We start from the raw sequence: 26,111 nt of genomic DNA, 5'->3' as shown, positions 1-26,111 counted from the left end.
TAGACTTATTTATGTACGTTTAATGCTAAAATCAACAGTCCTCCTTAGTTACAGTCGACAGTGAAAGAGACCTTAACACAAACATGACTTAAACATCCACTTCAAGACTCCTTTCCCTTGCCAGCAGCATGTAAGCAGTACAAGAAAGACTGTAGTGTGTGAGAAGTTAGCACATGTCTGTATCTTTTGGGGACCCAAGTATTTATATGTTCAGACTTCTTCAGTATCAGAACCGAAAACAATAGACTTCATAAAGTAGCTGCAGACTATAGGAGCAGATCTGTGCTCTGCAAGGTTATTCAATTAATATTTTCAGTCAATGACAAATCAGAGTTACATAGCCTTGCACAAACAGCATGCAATTCAATACAGAAACTTCGGTATCATTTGGGTTAATTTATAAACTTACAGACCAAATCAAAACTGGAACTGGAAACTAGAATTCTGCCTTTCAGAATTTTTTTATTTACATTTTATTTGCTACTGAAAGGAATGCATTCTGTTTCACTAACAAACTGGACTTTCACAATCTAGAACCATAGTTTCTAGATACAGCTGTGTAGTTTGAATGTTGCTGTGATAATTCAACCTGATTATTTCCACTGATTGGAAAGAACAATCAAAATACCCCCCTTAATGAACTGTGCCATGGAATACGGATTTCAATTGTGTGAAAGGAAGATCCTTATTCTTCACCAGGCTGTTTTTTTCTTCTGTATCCAAGGTAGGTTGTTGAACCTGTATTGTATTTAACAATTATTTTACTTGAATGATGTGTGTTTCATCTTATAAATAGAATGGGGCAGGGAAAGACCCTTTGAAACATGAGAGAATTGGCCTAGTAGGTCACTGGCTCACCACACGATGAAGAATTTGAGATGCACTAAGAGACTTTCCTAGCACATAAGAATGATTTGCATTATATGAATACCTGCTGTGCCAAGAAATCAGAAGGTCTGTCAACCTCGTAAACTTGGATACATACCGAAAGAAATCATGTTACAGATTGGTTTGGTTTTTTTTCCACATCTTCATTCAATTTAAGACAACTGAAGCCTTCTGCCATACTGTGGGCTAAGAACGTGGCAAAATTTGAATTTTAACAACTGTCTGTCTCATCCTGTATTTCCAACATTTTTTTTAAGCTATGAAGGCAAATGCCCACATACAACTTTAATAATGATTTCTAGAATTCCAGTTATTTCCGTTAACAAAATGAGAATGATTTGTAATTATCATGTAGTCCAATATTATACATTTTATGTTTGGGAGCCTCCAGTCTGGCAACAGTGCTCGATTCTGCTGCAACACACTGGCTTTTTTCTCTTTCATAGCCTACTGGCATGGGCACCACACTTTGAGTTCGTGAGTTGTCTCAAAAACATAGATTTGGGTATTAATTACAATGGTCAGGACACTCAGGCTTTAACCAAAGAGAAGTTTAAATGCAGGAAGTTTATTAAATAACATCCAGCAGACTGTGGACCTTGTGAGGACAAAAGAGGATCCTGAAACAGGAGGATATCAAAACTAGATTTTGGCAATATAGAAGATGTATCGTCCATGTAGTTCTGTCATAAGCTTTAAAAATACTCTTATTAAATAAGTTTTTCCTTCCTTAAGACCAGATAATACATGAAGCCAGTAAGAGTCCAGGGGTCAGAATCTTCTTCAATTCTTAGTTATTCTCTATGAGCTTTTTTTTTTGGCTTTTCTTCATAAGATTCTCCATACTCATTCACTCTGCTCTTATCCACAGGATAAAGCCTGACAGAAAAAACAAATGAGTAGTTACAATACTGTCTGATACCTGAAGGAATTAAGCAGTTCTGTGCCACTTAATTTTGAAAGTGAATTTCTTTCTCATCGTAGCGTCTATTCCTGTTTGTGGCAAAATCCCCAACAGTATTAAAAATTAGCTACAGACACATCAGCTTCTTCACATTAAGAGTTAACCAGTTGTCTCATACCAGTGCCTTTTAAGAGATGCATGAGCTCCTCTAAATCTTGGCTGGAGTAATTCTCAAGCAGACCAGGATACCTCTCAAACTTAAAACCAGCACCCAGCCACTGGCTGAGAAGTTGTTGAGCTCTTAACTTCTAGAAAAATACCTTGGAAGGGGGCCTATTTTACTCACTTATGTGTGATCATAGGGATCCAAACCTGAAGTCCACATTTAGTATTAATGGTTAATTAGATGGACACATCCATATAGTGTGGTATAATGAGAACTTGTCCTAAAATTCTTTTTTGCTCCACATGTAAATATTTATTCTTAGGAACAAGAATATGCTTTCTATAGCTTCACTTACAAACAATATTTCAATAATTACTGCATATAGCCTTCTTCCCCATCTGATTTTAGTTAGTTAGAGAATCTGAAACTCACCAGATACTCGACTTACAAGAGAATCTGCTAACTTGTGTTTGGAAACTAGATAAAGAGGAAAGCAGAGCAGGGCTTTTTCCTCATCAGAAAACATCCTTCACTAGTGCCTTGTAGAGCAACGTGGGAAGCATGCCTCAGATCCTGAGCGTATGTAGACACATAGCCCCTCAGCAAGGGTTAGAAGCCCAGAATTCCTAAATGGGTTTGTGAATACAAGCTTAAGAATTGCTCTCCTTCACCTTAGTTCAGGTCTCAAGTTAATTTTTTTGGTAACTTTCAAATTCAAAACTATCTGCTGAAAGGGATGAGTGTTGTTTGGGGAAGGGACAAGAGGTAACTGACAAAAACTGTGAGTGCTGAGAGAAGAGGAATTTCTTGTTTACTCTCTTAGCATGCTAAGAAGGGTCCAGGATTACTGTCAGTTATGAGAAAGCACCTTTGCTCCCCATTTGTATTGAGATCTCCTTTTCAGGATCTCCTACTCATCATTCCCTTCACTAGGCATATACACAACTACCATTATCCAGACCATACTATATATTACTATGGTACAAAAGTTCTTTTTGAAGCCTACCCCAAACAATTTTATAGTTCTTTATAGCAATAAGAGTGCAACCACCTACAGCACTGTAAAAACTTTGACAAGTATTAAAGAAAGGCATACCATCTTTGGTAAAGATAGACCAGGAACACCACATCATCTCTAAAGCACGCCAGCCTGTGAGATGTTGGCATAGTGATGATAAAAGCAAATATATCATCAATAAAGGTGTTGAATGCCTAAAAATAAACAAAAAGTATACTTCAGTTGGCTGTGAAGAAAGGAAGTCATCTGTCATACAGAACTGCAGGAAACAGGCTTCCTAGAACTGTATTTTTGAGTAGGAACACAGACTACTTCCATATTTATAACAATACCCAAGGGTTATGCTGAAAAACTAATTAATGCAAACTTTAAAGTGCCTTTTTAAAATGAAGACCATACTGTCTACTACAGACCATACTATGACAGTTACAAGTAAAAAACAACCATTCCTTATTTGAAACATAATTTTCTACACCACTCAACTAGGCCTACTATAGGTTCTGTTTCTGAAGCAATAATAAAGTATTTCCTCACTACTTTTTCCTAAGCGAGAAAGTTTAAATTCCCAGACATCTGCTGGGAAAGCAATGCACACAGGCTGCAAGCATGCAAAGGCAACAATATTTTGTCAGAGAAGGTAAAGAAAATAAACAAAAGGGCAGCTCCTCTTGATCTGGCTCTAGCCTAAAGGGAAGACTATAAATCAACTCTTACAGTGCACCAGCTCTAGTACTCATGTGGTGCAATAAACCGTTTCTGCTCACTAAAGACAGCAGGAAACAGATCCAGCAAAGAATATTCACTGTTGAGTGAAGAAACCGAGTCAGTATCATGGCTTCTCCTTTCAATATTAGCCAGTTGTACATTAATCCATACCATAAGGGGGAAAATTATGCATTCTTTAAGCAAAGAAGGATTCGCTCTTCAAAATGAACCAATGTTTATATAATGAAACAAATTGGGGGTGTTGGGCAGGATAGAGTTCTGATTAATTACAACAGGAAAACTCTTTCCAGCAAGTCAAAACAAATCCATCAATCCAAAGTGATCAAAGTACATGGACAGCACTTCTCAAGCCTGTGCAAAGAAGATTTGTCATGGAACAATACCAACAAAAAAAAGCCTTGGCAAGTTCGAAAAGGCAGCCTTTCCAAGTCAACACCCAAGTGTGTGATTCTACAGGGATGAAAGGAAGAAAAAGCTCCATCCTTCAGGCATGCAGGCAGTCCTCATAAGCCACTGAAACTGAATGCATCAAGGTAGCCCATCTAATAGCATTCTACTAGCTAGTTTTCTGCTGAGATTACCTCATTTGAAGGTACTTCTTAGAAAACTATAAAGGGCATAAATGTAAAGACTGCAGAAACTGTAAAGTTAATCTTTGTTTTTGCCAAGGTCTTCCAAAACAGGAGAGTTCAAATTAAGGAAAAAACTCAAAAGCTTCCTAAACCAGCAGTCACAGATAAGACCTCAGACTGTTCTTTTCACTCTTTAAAGTGCAGAAGAGAGCAAAGAACTTTAGATAACCGCCAGGAAAAAGTAAATTACCACTTCCAAAGCCCAGGAAGTTAAACATAATTGAAAGCATCATATGCTTCTTTCTACATAGACACAAGCCTTTCTGGCTTGTGTGTAGCCTCTGGCATCTTAACAGGAACCATAAATGCTGTGTAAGAAAAGGCTATTCAGCAAGAGAATTCTACTGCTTTAAAGGTTACTTGCTTGGATACTCGCCCTCTGTTGTCTCTTTAACTGTTGATGTCTCTGCTCAGTTACTGTATTTTGTGGTTGAAGTGAAGTTACTTCACCAATATACCTCTTACTCCCCCCTATTAAGAAACATGCTGATTTGCCTAGTACATGTCAGAAACACTACACAGGGGTTTTCTTTTTATTTTTTACTGTATTTCTGCATCAAACACTGTTTAGTTGCTATTCTACTAGCAGCTTTATTTCAATCTGTTTTCTTAGATGCCCCTGATTCCTTAAAAATATTAAGGCAGCAGAAGATTGGTCTACTGCTGTAGGCTCAAACGGAAAAGCTATGAAAGGCACCTCAAATTTTTGAGATTTTAGTTCTTTTGTCCCAGATCACCTGTTCAGAATTGGACACTGTGTCTTGAGCAGTTTTTAACAGTTTCTTTTGAAGCACTGATGTTCTGGAGAGTTGTAGTACATCAGCACAAAGGAAAAATAAATGAGAGCATTTATGAGTGGAAGCAGAAGAATAAAAGGGCACATGCTGATGGCATCAAGGTCTTGATGATCCCAACACATCCAGCCAGGGTTTCTCAGGACACAACTGACGAGGGAAGCAAAGGCCATTACAGAAACCCTAATGACTCAGAGAGGCAGAAAAAGACGGAGCCAAAACACTGTCAGCTTTTTAGGGGTACAAGAACAAAACTAGCTGACTGAGGAAGAACATAGGAGATACAGGAACTCAGCAGTGGGTATCCCTTGTCCTCCATATCAACACAAAGAATCCTGACTGCGATACTTGGGTACATCCATCTTGGTGCTTGAATACTCTACAAACCACTTGGACGGACAGTGGGTGCTTATGGGTTTGCAGGTATCAAAGGGTTAGTAAGGTGATTTTGTTTTGAAATAAACTCATCTTCCTCTCCTCCAAGGTCTGGTGTTCAGCTCTGCTACTGCACTGCATTATTTCCTACAAGGGCAGTCTAGGCAGTGGGGACACGCAGCCACCCCTCTTCTGCCATCTGACAACCATCACTACATTGCCCAGCAGCTCCCCATTACCACCCCAGCACAGAACAGTGTGTACATTACTTCAGTCTCTGGCAGCTCCTGGAAGCTGCCAAAATAAGGTCTCCTGGTGGTCCTATCTGTTCCTTAAGAACTATCCTTTGCTAATATAATCTTTCTCCCCCTGAAATAATGCATTAAATTGAGACTGATTAATTTATAGGCAAGACCAACACTTGCACCCACACAAGATGGCTAACAATATAAAAACCAGTATTACCATCAAAACTAGGATACAAATATTCTCCATATGTGGAAGTCATTATGAAAAATGGAAATTGGTGTTTCTTTCCTTTTTTTTTTTTTTAAAAAGGAGAGTTTCAAACAAGTTTAGTTCTTAAAGAAAAAAAAGCACTGTCAGCCTTGAGCTAAATATTATTAAGCTGTTTTTTGCAGAAGGTTATTTCCAAAATGACTGCACCAATCTTTAAATTAGAGCTTTACTTACTTTGTAAGTGAAAGCCTTCCATGGCAAGTGTGCAACAGATTTCATCTAGGAAAGAAAACATACCAGGTTGTAATAAAGGCTGTAAGAAGAGACAAGAAAAGTAGTCTTTATCATTTTTCAACCTTACCTTGTAGTTTACAAACAGCTGGGGCAGCATGAACAGGAATCCAAAAGCATACACTCCTGAAGATAAAATATAGAAAACTTAGAGACAAATGCACAATGGAAGTACATCACACAACTATACTTTCACAACTAGAGATTTACACTCACTTTCCTAAAGAGAGAAGGTAAATCTAATCCTTTGTTCCCTTTGGGTTGATTCTTCTCCCTTTCTCAACCACTGTGATAATTTTGAAACCTACAGTCAAGTTATTGCTCTGTATTATACTGATCCAGCTGATAGCTGTTAATTTTCTACTTCAGAGTCTTAGTCTCCACTTGAAGATATATGAATAGGAAAAAAAACCCAACCCACCCCAACCCCCCAAAAACAACATAAGAAGGGACTCACCATTGACAAAACTGTTAATCAACCAGGAGTACCAGCTATAAACCAAAGACAGTACGGTTATTTTGTTACCTCATCCAAAAATATATACCTGTAATACATCCTCTACATGACCGCATGCTGACTACCCAAGAATTGGCTATTTTGTGAATTACTTAATGCAAGAACTAAATAACTCACATCTACCTCTGATTAGGAAAGGCTCCAGAGAAAGTAGTTTAAGTGAAGGATGCTTATCAGACCACACAAGAAGTTTGGAGAGATTTATCACCTGCTTTTATACTTTTTCAGAACATTCTAAGACTTCTGCACCCAAACGACAACATGCACCCAAACTGCACACTGAACCCTGACAGACTTTTAAGGATAACACTGTATTCTAAATACTAAAGAGACACTTAAAATGGCACTGTAACAACTTCGCAAATTTCAAACAACAAATACCCTTCACAGCAAACTACTATAGTAAACACTTTAAAAGTTACTACAAGGAATCTGTATTTTTCCCTCCTTACATCAAAATGTTGTTCAACGGATGTTCAGTGGAGCATAATCTTAGCAACGTAACAGATAGCAGTCAAATTCTGTACTTCCGCTTGTGATTATAAGAACAGCCGAGAACTATGATGCTCAGGTTACATAATTTAAAATTTTTGCACTGCTGTGTTAGTGACATGTTAGTAGCAACACTGCAGCTGGAGGAGCACTTCACTAATCCACAAGCATCTAAAAAAGGCACCAGAAAATGCCTGCAAGATTAAAAGATTTTTAAATCACCGTGAAGATTTTTATTCAGTCACGTCTTATCACAGATTTAAAAATGACAAAAATTCTACAATAGGAACTGTTTTCACTCTCTTAAGCTAGAGCTCAGAGGACCCCTGGCATATAGTATTCTGCAGCACTGAATAAACTCAAGAATTTTGGAGAAAAGCAGAATTTAAATGCTGTGGGGTTTTTTTAGCTCCTTTCTAAGACAAGAACCTTTTTAAAAGAAACTATTTTTCTAATAGCCCAGAATTGCCCCAGTTTCTAGTACAAGTACAGCAACAGTAGTTCTCTCTGATGTTATTTTAAGCTATTCTTTGCTTTCCCTCCCTTCCCTTCTGGGCCTAAAGACTATAAAAAGAACCCAAAAATATGTCTACATGGCCGTCACCATGCTTACATTTGCAGATTTTTTCTATAACCAAGTCTCATGGCTGCATACTTGCTTGCATGTCCCCAATACAAAGTGAACTAGATATTATTTTGAGTGAAAGTGGACAAGTTTCACCTTTTCATAAAATACTGAGTCTTCAGCTCTTGTAAAGGATCAATATGTTGCAGTAGGTCCATAGCTCTAAAGGAATACAGTCCTTTCTTAAAAATGCTTTTGGTTGGTCGCCACCCCAGCTACCATATTTAAGAACAGAGGAACTTCTTGTTGGAGCAAGTAATTCTGGGACAGTTTTTGCTTGTCTCTTTATTGGACAGGTTCAACCACTGAACCCCTCTCATCTGTCTTGTCACTTTATCAGTTCTCTAAACACCAATGGTAGCTTTCTTCCTCCTCTTCTGACTGACAATTTATTCTGGTTCCTGGCCCATGCATCAAACTAACTGATGTCCATAACCCATCATCTCCAATTAATTAATATACAAAAAAATGGGGAGTGTTTCAATTCTATGTAAGATCAACTATAGATATACAATACCTTTTGTATTTGACATTCAGCAAGGAGTAACCTGCGCCTCCAATACACAGTGGATAGAGCAAATATGACAAGTATTTCATAGCCTAATAGACAAGCAAAATAGTTTGTTAGTTCACGTTTTACATACTGCAGACTTTTCATGGCATTATCAGAAAGACAGCCACTTTTTTTTTCTCGTGAAAATCTCTTCCTGTTCCTAAATGTCTGCTGTTATTTCCAGTATGCCTCCAATTCCAGAGAAGGTGATGAAAATTTTGTGCCAAATGCAGGTAAGCAAGCACCTTAGAGCATAGGCACCAACAGGTAGCACGAAGATCAGAGTCTAAGAGTAACTCTCTACTTAACACCAATGTTTCCACCAATATTCAACTCCTTTCAGAAATCAGAAAGCATAAGAACATTCTTCCAGTCTAAATAACGAATACAGATACCAATTTTCGAAGTTGTGAATAGTAACCCTTTAAGATATTTCTCTTCAGATAAGTCATTTGCAATTCTGCTTCTCAAAGAAATGTTTCAACCAGATTCAGCTAACAAAAAAACCTCTTTCACTGTTTCATTTCACAAGTTATCAGAATGAATCTTCACTATCTCATCATCCACATGATGATAATCCACTTGACAACTATGACAACACAGAAAATACACTTGTAGCAATAAAAAGAGTGAAATGAGTCATTCTGCAGGCTGCTCATGTAGACTTCATAGATCAGAAGTCACAGGATTCCTTCCTACCTGGGTATCATACTCCTCAGTTTTCTTTTCGGAGTCATTGTATGTACCAAACTGCAATACATAAAAAAAGTATAATCAAGTCAGAACTGGAAGAAAAAGTACTTGCTATGCGATCCCCAAACAGAGATCTAAACTGCAGATTTAAACTGCAAACTAAACCGCTTGGTCATTAAGGTAGGTAACAGTTCAAAGCTTTTATAAAGCCTCTACACAAGAGTCATGCAAGTGTCCTGTACAGCCTGCCAAACACAAAGTAGGCAAAAGTTTGATTTTTTCCCTTCACACGAAACATCCAGGAATTCTTTGCTTAGGAAAATGTTGTGAGAGCGGAGTTCACAAAGGAAAAGCAAAGTCAAGTCACTAAGAATCTGGCAGATATAGGAAGCCGTTATTAAAAACCATAACCATTTTCATGCACGAAGAGGTCAGTTATGGATTATCTCCACATCTCCAGAAACTGTAACTGCTTCAACAAAGTTCCTTTAATACTGACAAAGGAACAACTAGAGCTATCAGCTACTCAAGATGTATCGACGTAAACACTGAAGATTCAACAACTGTGTCTCTTACAAACAAGAGAAACTTTCAATGTGGACTTGACTTTAAAAAGATTACACTCATATTAAAAAAAAAAGTTCATTTCAATCACTGCTGCCACTGCACCTCCTGCAAAGTCTCAGGACTTAATTCTTGCCCAGAGGATTTATCAAAGACAGTCCAGTCCCCAGAATATGTCACCACATCTACTAGTTCCATAATGGAGAAGTTATACCTGCAGCTTCGGCGAAATTCAGTGTCTTATGTCAAATCCCAATGCCAGTTAAGAATGCTTTTCCAACACAGTGGCAGGAGCACACTCCCACCCACCTGTTAATATCTAAAAGAACTGGCAGAGAGGTTCTGAAGTTTCTCACACCTTAAATACATACATACAGCTTTTTCTCCTACAGAACTCAAACAAATTTGTAAGTTTGAAAATGCTTATCTAGCCTTTGGATTAAGCTATCTATAAAGAGAAGATACATATAGGAAACCTTTTAGGTTTGTTTTTTTTTTTTCATCTTCATTTCACTAAAAGCCAAGTTGCACATTAATCTGGAAAGAGATGGACAACTCAAGAATGTAATAACGAACACGCCAATGTCTACTATACCTGAATTCTGGGTCTCAAGCCTTGCCACTTGATTGTCATTTTCAAAGCCTTCTTCACTTTCCAGAGCTGTGATTAGCAAAAACAAAATGTGCACATAAAAAATTATCCAAAGGAATGTCTTATGCAGGATTTAAACATCAGAATCAAGACCCCAGAACATCTACTTTAAGCATCCATTGCATAAAGCAGCAACAGCCTGATTGCAGTACACTGCCTGTGTCTCTTCAAACCAAATGCTGTGTCACCAGGTAAGTACAACACTGGGAGCCTGCACTATTAAGACTCAAAGGATGCACTTCAAGTGCAACAATGTGGTCCTTCCAGGATACTTGGATTGCAGTGCTTTTGTGGGGATTGCTGCTCTCAGTACCAGCATACACCCCACATCAGGCACTCTCCAGTAACCACCTGCCAAGCAAGTTTTCATGTACCTCTGAGGTCAGCTGGGGTCTGCAAGATGAAGGTGTCCCAGAACTCTCAACAGTGATTAAGCAGGCACCTACAGGGTCATTACATTTCAGTAGTGGGCTACAAGCAAGTCGGTGAATCCACTGATTCACTGTAAGTCTGGCTACTTACTGTACAGCTGTAACAGCTTGACCCTAATGTAGCCGAAGGGTACGTTCTGTACCCACCCACATCTATACAGGTTCAATGCAGCAAGCTCACCAGGAGAGCTATGCTCTCTGAAGCTTTTTGTGGGCAAGGTTTGTTTAACTTTAGATACACCAATATTCTCTTCTCACTCAACATATATTCCAAACCAAAAAGGGAATATGGTAAAGATGATCCTTTACTGTCATCTTTGATGCAAGTGAAAAAATTACTTATTACAGAAGCAGTATCACTATTAGTACTACATGAGAAACAGGACTTAAGAACAAGCTGTGAAAAAGCTCTTTGCAGTAGACAAATCCCTTTGAGATGTATGGTCCATATGTTCATTCTTACCTTGAGACAACCATGTTATCTCACCATCACTCGAGAGGAGAGAATGTTACTTCAACAGAACCTACAGAACACTTCCCTTCAGTTTAAGTGTCCCACACAGTGTTCCTATATAATCCTTTCAACCCAGTTCCCCCAGCCTGCAATCCAAAGCAACATACTGGAAAATAAGGTGCATGAGAAAGATGATAGGAGCCAAACAGTCATAGGAACCATGGATCTCAGAGAGATCTGTTTAACGGATCTTTTGGCAGCTTGAAAAACCATCTCAGACAGGCATAACCACCAAATGAGATCTGAATCTCATCACATTTAAAAATCTCAATCTACTGAAAAATAATGTTACAGTCAATGAAATGGTACTATTTAGGACACTGCTGTTCACAGTTTTCACAAGAGCTTCATCTCTCTTGTACAATAAACTGAAACTTAAGGATCACTTTGTGACTTTGCATTCAACAATTTAATTACTAACTACAAATTCTGAGCTGTTTTGTTTCCTCAGGGATTAACTGCAACTATAACAGATGTGTACTTGAAAATTCCATGTGAGAGCCCTGAACTTATTTTAAATACAGAGAAGTAGATCTACAAACACTGCTAGGTAGAGAGATCTCCCCATCCTACTACTGCTGACTTGGTGCTTTACTGCACATAAAGCAGGCTTCTAAGCAGTACCTGCAGCCCACTGACTGAACCTGTTCTTCTGGAATAATGAACACAGCCAGCAGTCTCCTACATCTCCGAGCACCTCAGTCACAGCTGGGGAGAACACTGCAGACCTGCAGCAGTGCCTGACGGCACACAGCCTGCTCAATGGCACACAGCCTGCTCTTTGACAAATGTTTCCATGAAGGCTTCTAGACATGGTTATACATGCCCGGTCAAGATGCCTATGAGATAATATGGTAGGAAGGAACCTCAGCATAGCTGTATGTTTTGTTTCCACAATACCACCTGATCGTCCCAGAGAAAAATGATACTTCCAGTTTAGTTATAAAGGGATACAATCTCCTTCACCACTGAAAGCCAGTTAAACAACGCTGCAAAGACAGCATACTACAGCAGTATATTTCCAGTAGATAGTTTAGCATTCTTATGGAAGTTGCTGCAAATACTGGTATTTAGTTCTACAGCTTTAAGAACTCACCTCAATCACTGCACCAATGCCTGCTGGGATCAGTACCAATAAACTTGTTTGTTCATCCAAAAGGAAGAGAAATATTACCACAGTACTAAAGCACCGCCAAAGTACTAGAGGGAAATAATGAAAATTAAAGGCTTATTAATATTTAAATGAACAGATGAGATAACAGAATTTTGTTGGCCTATTTACTACAAATCCACCTTGCACAGTTTAAGCATAAACTTATATATATCTTGATATATCAAGTAGTCCTAGAAACAGCCAGTGATCTATATAACTCCAGCCAAATAAAGAACAAAGGTATTTTTTGAAATCTTTATCACAAAAGATGAAAGGAAATGGGAATATTTAAGGAAACTTCTGTACTGCAGCAATTCAGCAATGTATCAGTACTATTATGAACTACGTTCATGAATCTTGTCTCAAGGAGCTGGAAGGCTGTGAGGTAATAAAATGTCAGCCTTTGAAACTCATGCAACTAACAATGCTTGTAAATGTTAAGAAGTATATGTATGTAAGAAGTATATAGGTTATTTTTCAGGTTTTGCAAAACCTTGCATACTTTTAAGTGTCTACCAACTAATTCTTAGATTCAAATATCCATCTCCCAGAGCAAGGACAGAAAAAAAGAAGATCTACAAGACACTCAGACATCAACAATTACACTGTACCATTCTGGAGCAATAGCCTGTGACACTTCTCCCTCAGGGCAAGAAAAAGACACAGGCAGAAAGGTGACAAAGGCTTGCTAAAGAGAGGAAGGAATCATCAATTACTGGAGACCAAAGATTGATCTCTTGATAGTAAGGTTAAAAAAGCCCTTTGTCACTCAGTCTCCAATTTGACTTTACTCACTTTTTGCTTTGTATTTTTACTAACATACGCCAACAGCAATACAAATGCCTTTCAAAAACAAATGCACTGTGATAAAGATGATAAGCAGATCCTCCACATGAGAAAACCATGTTGCTGTTCATCACAATTTAGAATGCCAAATTTTTTTCCTGGTATTGATATTCCTCACATGTTTCAATCAGTCTAAATCTGGCAGAAGTAGGGATAGACTCAGAGGTCAAAAGACTTCTGGTTTATGATTCTGGTTTATAATCAGAATGGAAAAATCTGTTAGAAAAACACGCAGTACCAGTACAATAAAGAAGGCTGGGAAGTGGCATGTTAAACCTCCAGTGCCCAAGGCTGGCTACTACCTTCACCTGTCCCTAGGAAGGCTTGGCAGAGTATCAGACTACTATGTTTCTCTCATCTTTCCTACATCCAAGTCAGCTCAACCCTCCCATGCTCTTCCACCTGAGGACCTTCTGCTCCTACTTATGTAAAAGCCCAAATCAAACAACAGTGTTATGCTACAGCATTTTCCCTCCCCCAAATATTCTAGAACCTGTAGTTATCTACATGGGATTTGCAGGACAGCATTACCCATGATAGCACATTCTCTCCACTCACAGGACTTTTTCTAGTCCTCATTCTTTTCTCAAAGTATTTTTCTGTTCCTTCAACAAGGGAAATATGGCAACTGACCTAATATTAAACTAATTCTCAACTGCAAGACAGTCAAACCTTGGAAGTGACATAAGCACCTAAGAGGAAGTCATACTTGACCACAATGTTAACAAAGTTAGAACCAGCCTGTTTTCATACACAAAACCATCTTATTTTACCATCTTGGTGAACCTGCAAAGTGTCAACTTAAAGCAAGACTTAAAACACAAAGTACGTATTACACACGTTAACACAATGTTAACAAAGTTAGAACCAGCCTGTTTTCATACACAAAACCATCTTATTTTACCATCTTGGTGAACCTGCAAAGTGTCAACTTAAAGCAAGACTTAAAACACAAAGTACGTATTACACAGCACATGATTTCACATTCTAGCCCATACCTGCTTTTGTAGACATCCCAATCATGCTCCTCTTTTTCTTCCAAAAGCTGATATCATTTTTGAATGCAAGGAAATCAAAGAGAAGCTGCAAATAGCAAGAAACATACTCATTTGCTTGAAATATGCACTTACTAGAGACTGACAGCTGAACTGTTAAAAATGCATTTAAGATGGAATTCAAGAAAAACCATTGAAAAAAGGTTTAGAAGCTTCAGAAATAAAAAAATTCAGCATAATAAATAAAAGCTAAATGGAAAAACTGTTTTAGAAGCCCAACCTCTAAAAGCAGTGCAAAATGACAGGATGAATTCCAAATACTGCCACTACTAGTACTGCACTGTGCTGATCTAAATTTCTCCAGGGATTAGAAATCAGACTCAACCCCTGCTGTTGGTGCCCCAGCTATGCCACTGCAGTAGTAAACCTTGGATAATGGAATGAAGTTTGAACCTATGTTGACAGGTATATTAATTTGAGGGGCTTTGGTTCAACTATAACTAAGAAAGAGTTAAATGTTTTATATTTCAGTCAAGATTGTAAGTTTCTATCTAGTTATTTCAAATTTCTGTCTTCCTGGAGATTTCTGTATTAATTCTGTACTGGAAATACAGCTGACTTACACCAGAAGACACTTCCATTACTCTACTGAAATTACTATTTCCTAGAACAGTTGTAATTTCTAATAACCAAAGTTTCTCCACTTACATGGAATGCTGCTACGAAGAATGTCAAAGCCAGAAAGTACAGGTTAGTATCAACAAAAATTCCTTTTACTTCATCTGCATCCTTTTCTGAAAATCCTAAGAGAAAAAAACACCAAATAATTATAGAAGAAGTACCAGACAGTTAAATGCTGTTATGCTAGAGTCAAGTATGAAAGAAATCCTATGTCACCTGCCTATGTTTTGTTAAGGAAATATAAATCTAAAACATGATGGCAGCTTTATTGATAAAACCTAAGTCTATCTATATCTTGGTGAATTATTTGGCCTGCCTTAAGCAAAACCTATCAGTTACAAGTAGATTGATGCGCCTTTAACATGTTTTAAGAATTTTAAGGATTTAAGAATCATTAAAATAATACAGCACAGCAGCTTTTAAGATCTCTTGGCCTGAAAAGAAGTTCAATTACTGTCTGAATAGCTTAGAATGAGAGGATTGGAAAGATCGCATATTCGTATACATCAACACCAGTTCAGATACAATATAGTTCCTTCCTCTGGCATAAAGAAGCCAACTACAGTCTAGTGAGAGAAAGCTAAGTCATCAAAGATAACCCTGAAAATAAGATGCAGATTTTTAAGGATGATGATTAGACTCACAGGAACAGTGGAACAGACATTTAAAGACAGTAAAAGCTTGGCTATACCATCACCAACATAGAGCATATTAAGTTCAATGTAAAAGTGTACACTTGCTCCACTGCATTTAAGCGAAACATAGAATTTAATAGTTTCATGCATGTGAAGCCTCCAGTTTATCTGAATTACTTTATAAATTTGTAACTGAGCCAAAGTGAGAGGCCAGCCACTTCTGAAACGTCAGATTCAGTTATGATCAGAACCAAGATTCCTTCTTCATGCTAACCTTGAGTCCTCAGACTTTACTGTGGCTACCTGTATTTCACTGAAGGTGTATATCTACAGTGACCAGCTGTTTATAGCTTATAGCAAAGCGTATGTAACACCAATCCAGCTTTTCTGTTCCACGGATGACAGGGGAAACCCATGGTGAAAACTCTCTCCTCTATTTTTGTCTTTGATGCTTTTACAGCAGTACTACCCACATAAAATTTAGTTTTAAAATTGTTATTTCACCTCTGTATTTCCCACCACATGTCAACATTTTATTTGCATCTTTACCTTCAGGAAGAACAACCTAAGACTTGTTGCATTAAACCTTTTCATCAGCTAACCAGAAGGAAGTTAAGTGTCATGTATGTACTTAAAAGAAAACTATTGAGGGGTTGGTTGGGTCGTTTGTTTTTTTTTGCCTAAACTCATTAAAGATAAAAAACATACCAAATTGTTGGAGGGAGTACACAGCATCCTGCATGTGGATCCAAAATCGGAGTTTTCCAAGAGATATTTTATCATATGACACTGTAAGAGGTAGCTCTGTTGTTGAACGATTTATAACCTGGATTTCAAAAGATATAGTTTCATTTTTAACAAAGAAAAATGGCAACAATTATTTCCATTCCTTGTTGCAAAGTGATTATATCACACGGATTTAATTACACAATTTTAAGATGTCACTTTGGTTTCTGAAAGGGAGTAAGATCTTAGACTTCTATACTATGCTTGAAGACTTCAGGTTGGTTTTTTTCCCCCAGAAACGGTAAATTAGCTGTTTATTCTGTTCAAGTTCTTATAACAACCTCACTGTTACTGTATAGAAATGCCTCTGAGATGTTTAAATAACATTACCTCTGCTCAAGTGGGAAAAGTGTGCTCAAAGAAATTCTCTCTTTTGACAGTTCTTCTCTGAATATGTAAGCTAAGATTACCTAAGATAGAAGATTAAAAAAAGAAAAATCACATCCCAAAGGCCACAGTTGGAACTTAACTAAATTTAGGCTGGTTTCGAGAGAAATTGAAGTTACAATTCAGTTCAAAACAAAAGGTGGGGAAGCAAGATGATGCTACTTGCTCGGATTGGTGAAAACACCACAGCTTAAGCTAAGCAAGCTACCCTGCTTATGAACTTGTGGATATGGTGTGCCACAGAAATCTTCCTTCCTGCTCTAAGAGAAATAAAACTCACCGAATTCTACTGTATCGTCTACACTTTAGTGATGATGAGAACTACCTGGCGTCCCCTTAAGCTGGGGGGGAAATCTTAACTTGCCTCAGCTCCTGCTGCGTGATAGTTGACTGTCTCTTAAATAGGTTTAAAGCAAGCAAAAGAGAATTGTCCTCACAGATGTTAGAATTCTCTGCAACTACCTAGGTACAAGCTCAGGCAGCATGTTCTAAACTTGCAAGGACAGCTGAAGGCAGGCAGGCACTCTTTGCAACACTTCAGCATCTATTGCTGCCAGCTCCTGACTACTACCCAATCATAATTCCTACCTCAGAACTGCTACTCTACACCGGACCTGTTTCTACAGTAATTACTTAGCTGATTACACCTATCTGAGACGAATGGGCTGCTTCTGATTTTTATGTTACGGAACACAATTTTAGCCTCTCTGTGTATCAGTCAGGTGTGAACTGGGGGTTGCGTTCACCCTCCCATTCACGCTTTTCTTAAGTAAGTACAAACAATTCTCAACCTCATCACTCTCTTAAGATCCCAAGAGCTTTTCAGACAGTGCCAGAATATGTACACATGCAAGGGAGAAAAAGGGAAGCTGAGAAAGTTTTATAAATACAGCAGGAAGAAAGCTGGAGAAACTAGAATGGTGCCAGGGATCACTGAACTTTGGAAAAAAGGCAAAACAAACAAACAAACAAACCAGGGTGAAACCAGCAAGGTTAGAAATGAGGACAGAGAATGCTGGCAAGATTCTACAGTTGTTTACCAAAAGCTATATAAACAGCTTCCAGACTTCTCCTTTTTAAAGGATGCCTGTAATCCATCCATTCTCAGTCCAATTTCTCAGCCTATCAAAGATAGCAGCACCGTTTCTGAGAGAGAAAGAAAATACATTTCATCTCTGCAGAACAGACAGGAAACAAAAATTTTGCAAATGCATGGGTAAGTAGCAAGTGCTCTCTATACAGACAAAACACTACTAAGGAGTTAGGGGTAGCGTAGGCAGAAAATGAGATTTTAATACAAGACGGAGATAGGAATTCTGCAACACAAAAATCAAATTAAATGAAGATAGGAAGATTAGAAGAACAAAGTCCTTCTCAGTGAACAATTAAAAGTCCACAAGTCTATCTCACAACTTAGTTGAGTGTAATGGTTGCAAAGCCTTTGAAAACCAGGAAGTTGCCAAACCTCTACAATACAACCTAGTCTTGAAGTATGGCCTCAGAACACCACATATTACTTCTAGCACTCTATCAGTACTACAAAACAGTGTGTAAACAAAGAAAGTTCAGTGGTATGAATTTTAAAGTTTTCTTTTTCTTACATCAGAAGCATGTACAATCCCCATACCCCCAGCACTGGCAAGAACAACTAAGAACATGAGGAACACACCACCTCTATACTACAGTATTTACCACAGAAGACCTACACCTTTGTCAAAGCAACAGCCACTTCAAAACATACACAGTCTAGCACAAGCAGGGAAAATGCATCTTCAGCTCCATGACTGTAGGTCGGGCATACCAAACAGAGTTCATGCTCTGACTTACAGTCAAATGCTGACCTTGCTCCATAAATGCTCTATCATCCTCCCTTATTCTTTCCTGCTCTTCACTTACCCCTCGCTATCTCACCAATATCCATACTATTAGACCCCTCTTTCTGTAGGGCTTGAGAGCAGTTTGGGAGGTCACTACTGAGTAGTCACATAAGCCAGTGCTGAAGCATAAATTTGCTAGCATTGATGGAACAGTCTCTGCAGCACTTCTCAGGATCTGTAACAACTTTAAGGCAGTGAGTTACAATAGCATTAACCATGGCATGCATGACATCTGCAGGGATGTTACTAATAACATGAGAATGCAGAGTTTATTTGTAAAGAGGGTACATGCCCAGTTAGAAGCTCATATGAATGTACTGAACTGAATGAGCTGTGGTAAAAAACTTAAAACAAAGGACAATGACCATTGATAAAAACATCACAAAAGCATATCTAAAGGAATACTGGACAAAAATATCTGCTACAAAGATTTGTAACAAATGCTCTGGAGTTTATTTTGCCAAACAACCTTGGGGTGGAGAGGATACAAGTTCTTAAAGAAGATTCTCCCCAATCCCTAACACTAAGTAACAAATTCTTTTGTCTGAGCTGAAGTTAATAAATTGGAAAGTCAATTTAGAAGGTCTACAGAAAGTTTACATCTACCAAGGCTCCCATCTAGAAGACACTGAATCTAGACATACTCATTTAACAGTTTTGAGACATTCCCCAAGACTTCTGTTCTCAGAAATTCTGCTAAATTCCAGTCAGTGCAACTGAGAACTGCAGGGCTTAACTAAGAACTGCTAAGATGACCATGATTTAGACGCAGGGGACTGCCATGTGTAACTTGTAGTAAAGGAACTGCATGATTTCCCACAAGAGAAGAGTTGGAAAAAACCTGAATACAGAAAACTCTATTTAAATGTATAAAATACACTTTTTTTTTTTTTTAACTGCAGGGGTGACTGAAATCTAAACCAGGTTGCCCAGAGAGGCTATGGCATCTCCATCCTCGGATATATATCCAAAACCCAACTGAAGACGGTGCTGAACAGCCTGCTCCAGATGACCCTACCCTGAGATGGGGCACTGGACTAGCAGCCTCCAGAAATCTCATCCACATCATCCTCCTGTGACTCCATTATTGAAGTTGCTAAGTCCTGATTTGTTTGGGTACACAAAATCACTGGTTGTACTGCAACAGCAAGCCTTCAGGTGCTCAGGTTACTCTAACATGATAAGAGACCACCACAGAAAATTTAACTACAAATGACTTTTTTGGAGATAAGAGAATAGTACTGACTTATCCCAGTGTAGTACCAGCATAAGCTGTGTTCAGTAAGCTCAGAAGATACCAGAAGCCACTCTGGGATGCTGACACAACTTCTTCAGCTCAGGGAGTCAAATTGCTCATAAGACTGCCCCCACTACAGCCGGTGCTGCAGTGATGTCCTCCATATTCACCCAAAAGGCAGAAGCAATGGAATCTAAGTATCTTTTGGTGGAATAGAAGGGAGTGCTTGGCAGGCACTTCTGCCAGAGGGGAGTCTCAAAACCCAGATCCAGCCTCTGTAGTTACCAGTTGACCATATTAACTTAAACAGTCATTTACAGAGAACTTTGTGAATTTATACTTTTTCATTATTGCAAAAAACCTATGACAAAATCTTAATTAAAACAACATTGAATATTACTGTTAGGACTGTTAAATGTAATTAAAGGTATTCTATTACTCACCATCAAATCTTTCACTCTGTTGCTTAGCTGATCAATAAATAATATTGGAAGGTAATGCACTGTCTTCCCCAACTGAACCCTAGGATGTTTAAACATGGATTTTATGACTGTAGTGATCTAAAAAGAAAACTACTTTTATTCAAATTAGCACTCATTCATTACTTTCAGATCTACCCATGTAGACATTTCCCACCATCTTTTCAGGGTCGGTTTCTTTTAACACCCAGCAACAAAGAAGCCACTAGCCTGGAGTCTTTCATTGAGAGATGTCTGTACTAAAAAAGTTAGGCAGGTCATATTTCTGCTTTTACAAGAAGTTTGCTTTTACACTTCTGTAGAAAGACAGAATAAGCAAAAAAAAAAAAGACAAATGAAATCGGTTGTGATGATGCTGAAGCTGTTGCATGACCAAGAGTAAAGGAAATTAAAAAACTTGTTGAAGAGAAATGTGCTGAAGGTTACTACCATATATTTGTATCCTTTGTCTCAAGTATCCTTCTCCTACTGCAACGATGACAATTCCTCCCCATCTCCCAGGCGCCTGTGCACCCCCAATAACATCCATCAGGTCAGCAACAGCATGTGCTCTTGCTAGCATGGGACTAGGAACTCGATAGCTGGCACACACGCAGGAGTGCTAGATACTACTGCTGCACAAGGAGCAGAAATCTCTGCCTTCTCGACAGAACTCTTCTTTGGATTGCTCTGTCACCTCACCAACCTGCATGATAATGATAGCAACTTCACAGCCCTTGGTTCCTCTACAAAATTGACCCCTGGAAAGTTATTTAGCAAATGATGACCTATATGCAATTGCTTTGTCAGTATCTAAGAAAAGTATGTAGCCTAATGCCCCCAGAGAAACTAATTCTTAAAGTTCTCCACTAGAAAGGCAGTTATCTACTCTGGGATGTTCTCACTAGAAGTCTGTGGAACTGGCATAATGGAGCTTTTTAAAGCCTGAAAGTTGAATTTTAGTTGTTGACAAAAGAAAGAAATCTCAGTGCATGGTAAAAGGCTGGATACTAAATATACAATGGGCAACAACAATATAGAAAAGTACTACATCAAGGCTCAGAAATACTGCTTAGTTAGTTAACTGAAGAGGTTTAGATTTCTGTATAATAACTACAATTGAAGCTACTGCTAGTGGAATTGCAGCAGGCTATTTCATATCCAAACTATTTCCAGTATAATGCAATGACAAAACAGCACTGATGCCTATACAAACATGACCAGAAAAAAATACCCTTGTTCATTAACCCCAGCTCAACCTGTTCTTGTTATGGGCCTATCTTATGAGTTACTAGGTTTATCTATTCTGTCTGGGAACCCCAGGATCTGCTGACTAAGCAACTACTTCTGGATTTAACAGGATACTTGTAGAGAAAGGCATCAACATTCAGCAGCACAAGCCAACACAGCACTATTTATATGGTTAACACTGGAAGCAATTTAAGCAAGCTGTGAACAGAAGCTACTGCCTGCATTTAGTGACCTAAAAACCTAGCCTTGCTTTTTAGTATTTTCTTGAGAAGATAGCATAACGTAGGAACACATACTGTCAAAGTAAAATAAAGCCAATCATAAAGGGAGAAGAAAGATGTCACAGGAGATCAGCTGTGCCTCTTCAGCACTTGCAGTTTGCAGAGTTACTTTGCAGGTGAAGGATAGCTAGAAAGACCAAGGGAACAGTAAATGCTTTAAAGGCCAGAAGTGTGATTTGAGAACAAGGGGGTACAAAGTCTGCTGTTTTACTTGTTTACATTTTACTTGTGTCTTTGTAGTTGTATTTTGATCTCTAAGCTGCCCAGCAACAAGATACCTCCAATAAGGTTTTCTAGTCCATAATACATTACTAATTGTCACTACTGAAATGCAAGCATTAAGAGTACCTGTTCTTGTCTCCCAAGTGCCAGTTTAAACGCAAATTTGCTACTAAGAGAGGCCAGAGAGGATTTTTTAAGAAATATGCAGTATGTTTACAATAACAAACCTAGCAATGAAGTCATACACTTACATCTTCATGTAACGGTGAACATCAGCAGGGAGGGATGATCCATCAAACACAAAATCTTCTGCCATGACGTTTAAGGTTAATCTTGACCTCCAGTGAGAGACAGGTTCATCTAGAGCGTTGGTCTGTTTTTCTGCTTCAATTTGCTTTAAAAATAGAATAAACATACATACTGCTAAGCAATGCAAAAATTAGAACAGGATTATACTGCAGCTCACAGAAATTGTGGAGTCATTAACTATATCATAAAATAGAAACCCCACTATGAAACACTTCACCTTAATTTTGACCAGATCAAGTATTTTGCTCAAATACAGCAGAATGGGTTGTAAAGGCCCACCACAATCTAACACTGAAAATCTTCTAGTGCTCATTCATAGCCTTGTTCATCAACAATGAATATTCAGCTGATTAATACCTCACGAATGTGGACATTACTCAGAGAAAGTCACTTTGGAAGAAGGACTGTAGGGTAATTAGACGTTACTTTAAAAGAGGCAAAATGACATGAATAATCAGGCATAATAATTTTGGGAGGTAAGAGTATCAGACCACTTGTTCTGAACTTCTGAGCTTCCAAAGGCAAGTGCTGAAACTAAGTATGGCTCTAGCTTTCAGGAGATGCTTATCCCCAAGGCATTCTGCTTGCTTTTCTTTGGATGAACACCAACTGTTCTGACAGTGTTTAGTGTTGTTCTGTAGCCTCAGCTAATTTTAAACTTTATTCTGACAGGGTTCAGAAACGCCACTCCTGGCTAAAGGTGTATTTCTGATTCCAAAGAAGAACAGAGTGAAATTCTCAAGCTCCATTTAATATGAGACACAAAAGCCATTCACAAGTATTTAATTAAATAAGACTACATTTCCCCCCTCCTCAACGAGTAATCATAGCATTTGCCAACGGATACTTTCTTGTTCACTTGAAAAGTAAGAACATCCTAAGGAAAAAGCAGCACTTTGACAATGGTCACTCATCAATATCAAACTCAAGTTCATATCTCTGTTTTATAAAAGCAAAGCCTATTATTTCACATGAATCCAGTTCACTATAAAAAGCAGCATCTCACTGTTATAGAATGATACAGTATTTCTACAGAAAGCAATGAATTACTAAAGAAGTAATTAATGTTAACTAGCAAAGTGTTTAATAGCAGCCAATGTCATAGAGGGCTTCACCTCTATTGTGCTGAGTGCTTCACTGTTTGCATACAAGCTGATAACCAAGAAGAGGAGTATGGGTTTTTTTCCTAATATCCTTATTGCTGTGAAGATGCAAGCACAGCAAATGCTTATGCTAGAAGTGTCTATATACGCAATTCTCTTTTGCAGTTGTTCATCTATAGACGGGAAAAAAACACCTACCTGTGTGGCTGATTCTCCAGTGAGCAAATTAATCTCTTCTGGTTTAGGGACCATATATGTGGTCAGAGGGCTTACTATATGCACCTGCTTACCATCATGCCAAGGCAAAATGCCAGCATGATGAAGAAATATATATGCATATAATGTGCCATTATTTCGGGTTTTCTTTGGTACAGAGACATTCACTGTCCTAAAACACAAAATAAATATGTTATGAGATGACATAGCATATACTGAAATATTTATCTGTTACATGTAAGGATCACTGACGATGTTCCAGAGGCAAGCAAAAATTGGTTGAGAACATACAAGAAAAAGGAAGACATTTGGCTTGCCTGGCACAGAACAATTAGGGCTAATATGTCATGATGAGCCATGGCTGAATGATATCAATTTATATACTCCAGTATGTATCAATATTTGCATTTCCAAAGTTATACTATTATCTTCAGATAGTGTAATCTTTGTCCAATTCATACTTTCATTACCCTAACAACGCAGAACTGTATCACCAGTTCTTTTTGTTGTTTTCCCCTGCCAGTAGGTCATAGGGCCAAAATTACCACAGCACTTGTAGAAAACAGCCTTCCATGTGTCTGTGTGTCACAGATCGTATACATGATACAAAGTTTAAAAAGAAAATCACTAAGTTTTGCCAAACACTTTGCATTAATATCTTCTCAGCTATGGCATGCCAAGCGCAGAACTCTAGATTGGAGCCCCAAACCATGAAGTCTTCGCTAACCCTTGAGTTAGCCAAGACGTCACTCTATTTGCAACCTTGCGTATTGCCTCCCCTATTCCTGTGAATTTGCTGGGCTTGTTTTACTCTCAGTACTTTCAGTGGCTTAGGAGACTACCTCAGTATAACAGGTTTTGTATTTTCAAGTCTGACCAAGTTTAATATGACCTAGACTGCAGATCATGTTCTTCAATTATAGAAAGCGCAGAATGTGAAAGAACCTGGGAGAGAGACTCTGTAACAAGAGAGTCAAGAACAAGGCAACTATTTTAAACAAAACAAGAAACCAAACCAAAAGTGAGGCAGCAAATAAGAAGCACGAACTAAGTAGTTCTAATCATTTTAACTGTATAGAGGCAGTGTTATACTCAGAAACCTGTGTAAGGGCACAATCTTATTCCATCTCAGCACCAACATCCCTTTCAGAAGATCTCGAAACCCAAACCTACCAGAAAACAAAGGTTTACTTCTATGGTTATCAGCACTGAAACAGCTACAGAAAAGCATGTTGCTGAAACATAGGAAAAGAGAACACTGACTTCCAAGCTCTATTTCAGGTCTGAAGCCACAGCTACCAAGAACAAACAGCGTGCAAGTAGCAGACTGGCTACACTTGTTATTAGAGGAAAGTCTAAAGCATTTCCAGGTTCCAGGCCCTTTGACTTAGATTTTCACAATGGAAAGTCATTTTTACTATAATAAGCAAAGCACATTTTTGTAAAACATTTGTGTCTCTGGCTGAAACAGCACACGGCTCCACACGAACCAACACTTTTAAGTTCAGCACATCACACGTGCATTACTGACCTAGCACAGCTAGTGAGATGGATGTTTAGAGTGGAATCTGAAAATTAAGATAGATGACACAGGATTTGTAAAATCTACAGGACAGAAACAAGCATTTCTGTATTTACCAGTATAGCTTTGGCTTGCAAGCTCGCTTTCTTGCAATTACAAGATGATTTCAGTGTGAGAAAAATTTGTTTAAGGGCCTATCCCTCAGTGCCAGGTGAACTTCGCACATCGTTTCCATCACTCTACCAACACTTAAGGCATTAAAAATTCTAAGAACCTTTAATTAAAGGGAAAAATACTGGTTTTATTAACAGCACCACTTCGTCCTCAACTTTAAGGCTGAAATCCAGCTAACATCTTTCCTGCCTTAACATGGCAAATATGGGTATTACTTTATGAAACATAGCAGGAACCGAATAGCATGTACAGAATGCAAAAATAGCTTTTACTCCTCCTCCCCCCCAAAAATGCAAGAACAACTCTACTCATTCAACAGTCTACCTTGCTTTATGCACACCTAATATGTATTCTAACCACCAGTTAGAACACATACTTCAGAATTAAACAAAGATCTCGTAGTTTGGATACCTACCTTTCAAATTTGGACTCAATATCAAAATCATCCACGTTCAAAACCAGATCTATATCGCTCTCAGCACCAATGTTTGACCGTGTGGTAGTGTACACGCTTAGCTGAAATCAAAACACAGCACAGAGAAATCAGAGCATGGAAATACTGAATTCATGCACTGGTACGCTTAGAATACGGATTTCCCCAGTCACGTAATGGTTACGTACACAGGGAAAGAAAGAAAATGCATCCAAAACAGCTTCCTGCTATCCCTTCCTTCCTCTCTTTCG

General features: G+C 38.3%; 1 protein-coding gene across 1 annotated transcript; it reads right to left on the bottom strand.

The window, feature by feature from the left end:
* Positions 1–1,270: 1,270 nt before the first annotated feature.
* On the bottom strand, positions 1,271–25,943 carry CLPTM1L (CLPTM1-like; the record flags this gene model as incomplete). Its single annotated transcript, XM_010021457.1, has 16 exons — positions 1,271–1,767; positions 3,055–3,170; positions 6,197–6,241; positions 6,324–6,379; positions 6,711–6,745; positions 8,405–8,487; positions 9,140–9,190; positions 10,293–10,358; positions 12,391–12,494; positions 14,292–14,376; positions 14,997–15,091; positions 16,313–16,430; positions 20,335–20,413; positions 22,355–22,497; positions 23,714–23,903; positions 25,843–25,943. Coding segments are annotated over 16 exons (1,452 nt in total), but the record flags the coding sequence as incomplete, so codon positions are not given.
* Between the last annotated feature and the right edge of the window lie 168 nt (positions 25,944–26,111).

Source organism: Nestor notabilis, unplaced genomic scaffold, assembly GCF_000696875.1.
Source record: "Nestor notabilis isolate BGI_N333 unplaced genomic scaffold, ASM69687v1 scaffold15749, whole genome shotgun sequence".
NCBI classification, from domain to species: domain Eukaryota; kingdom Metazoa; phylum Chordata; class Aves; order Psittaciformes; family Psittacidae; genus Nestor; species Nestor notabilis.
This window is presented reverse-complemented; position numbering and strand designations above follow the sequence as displayed.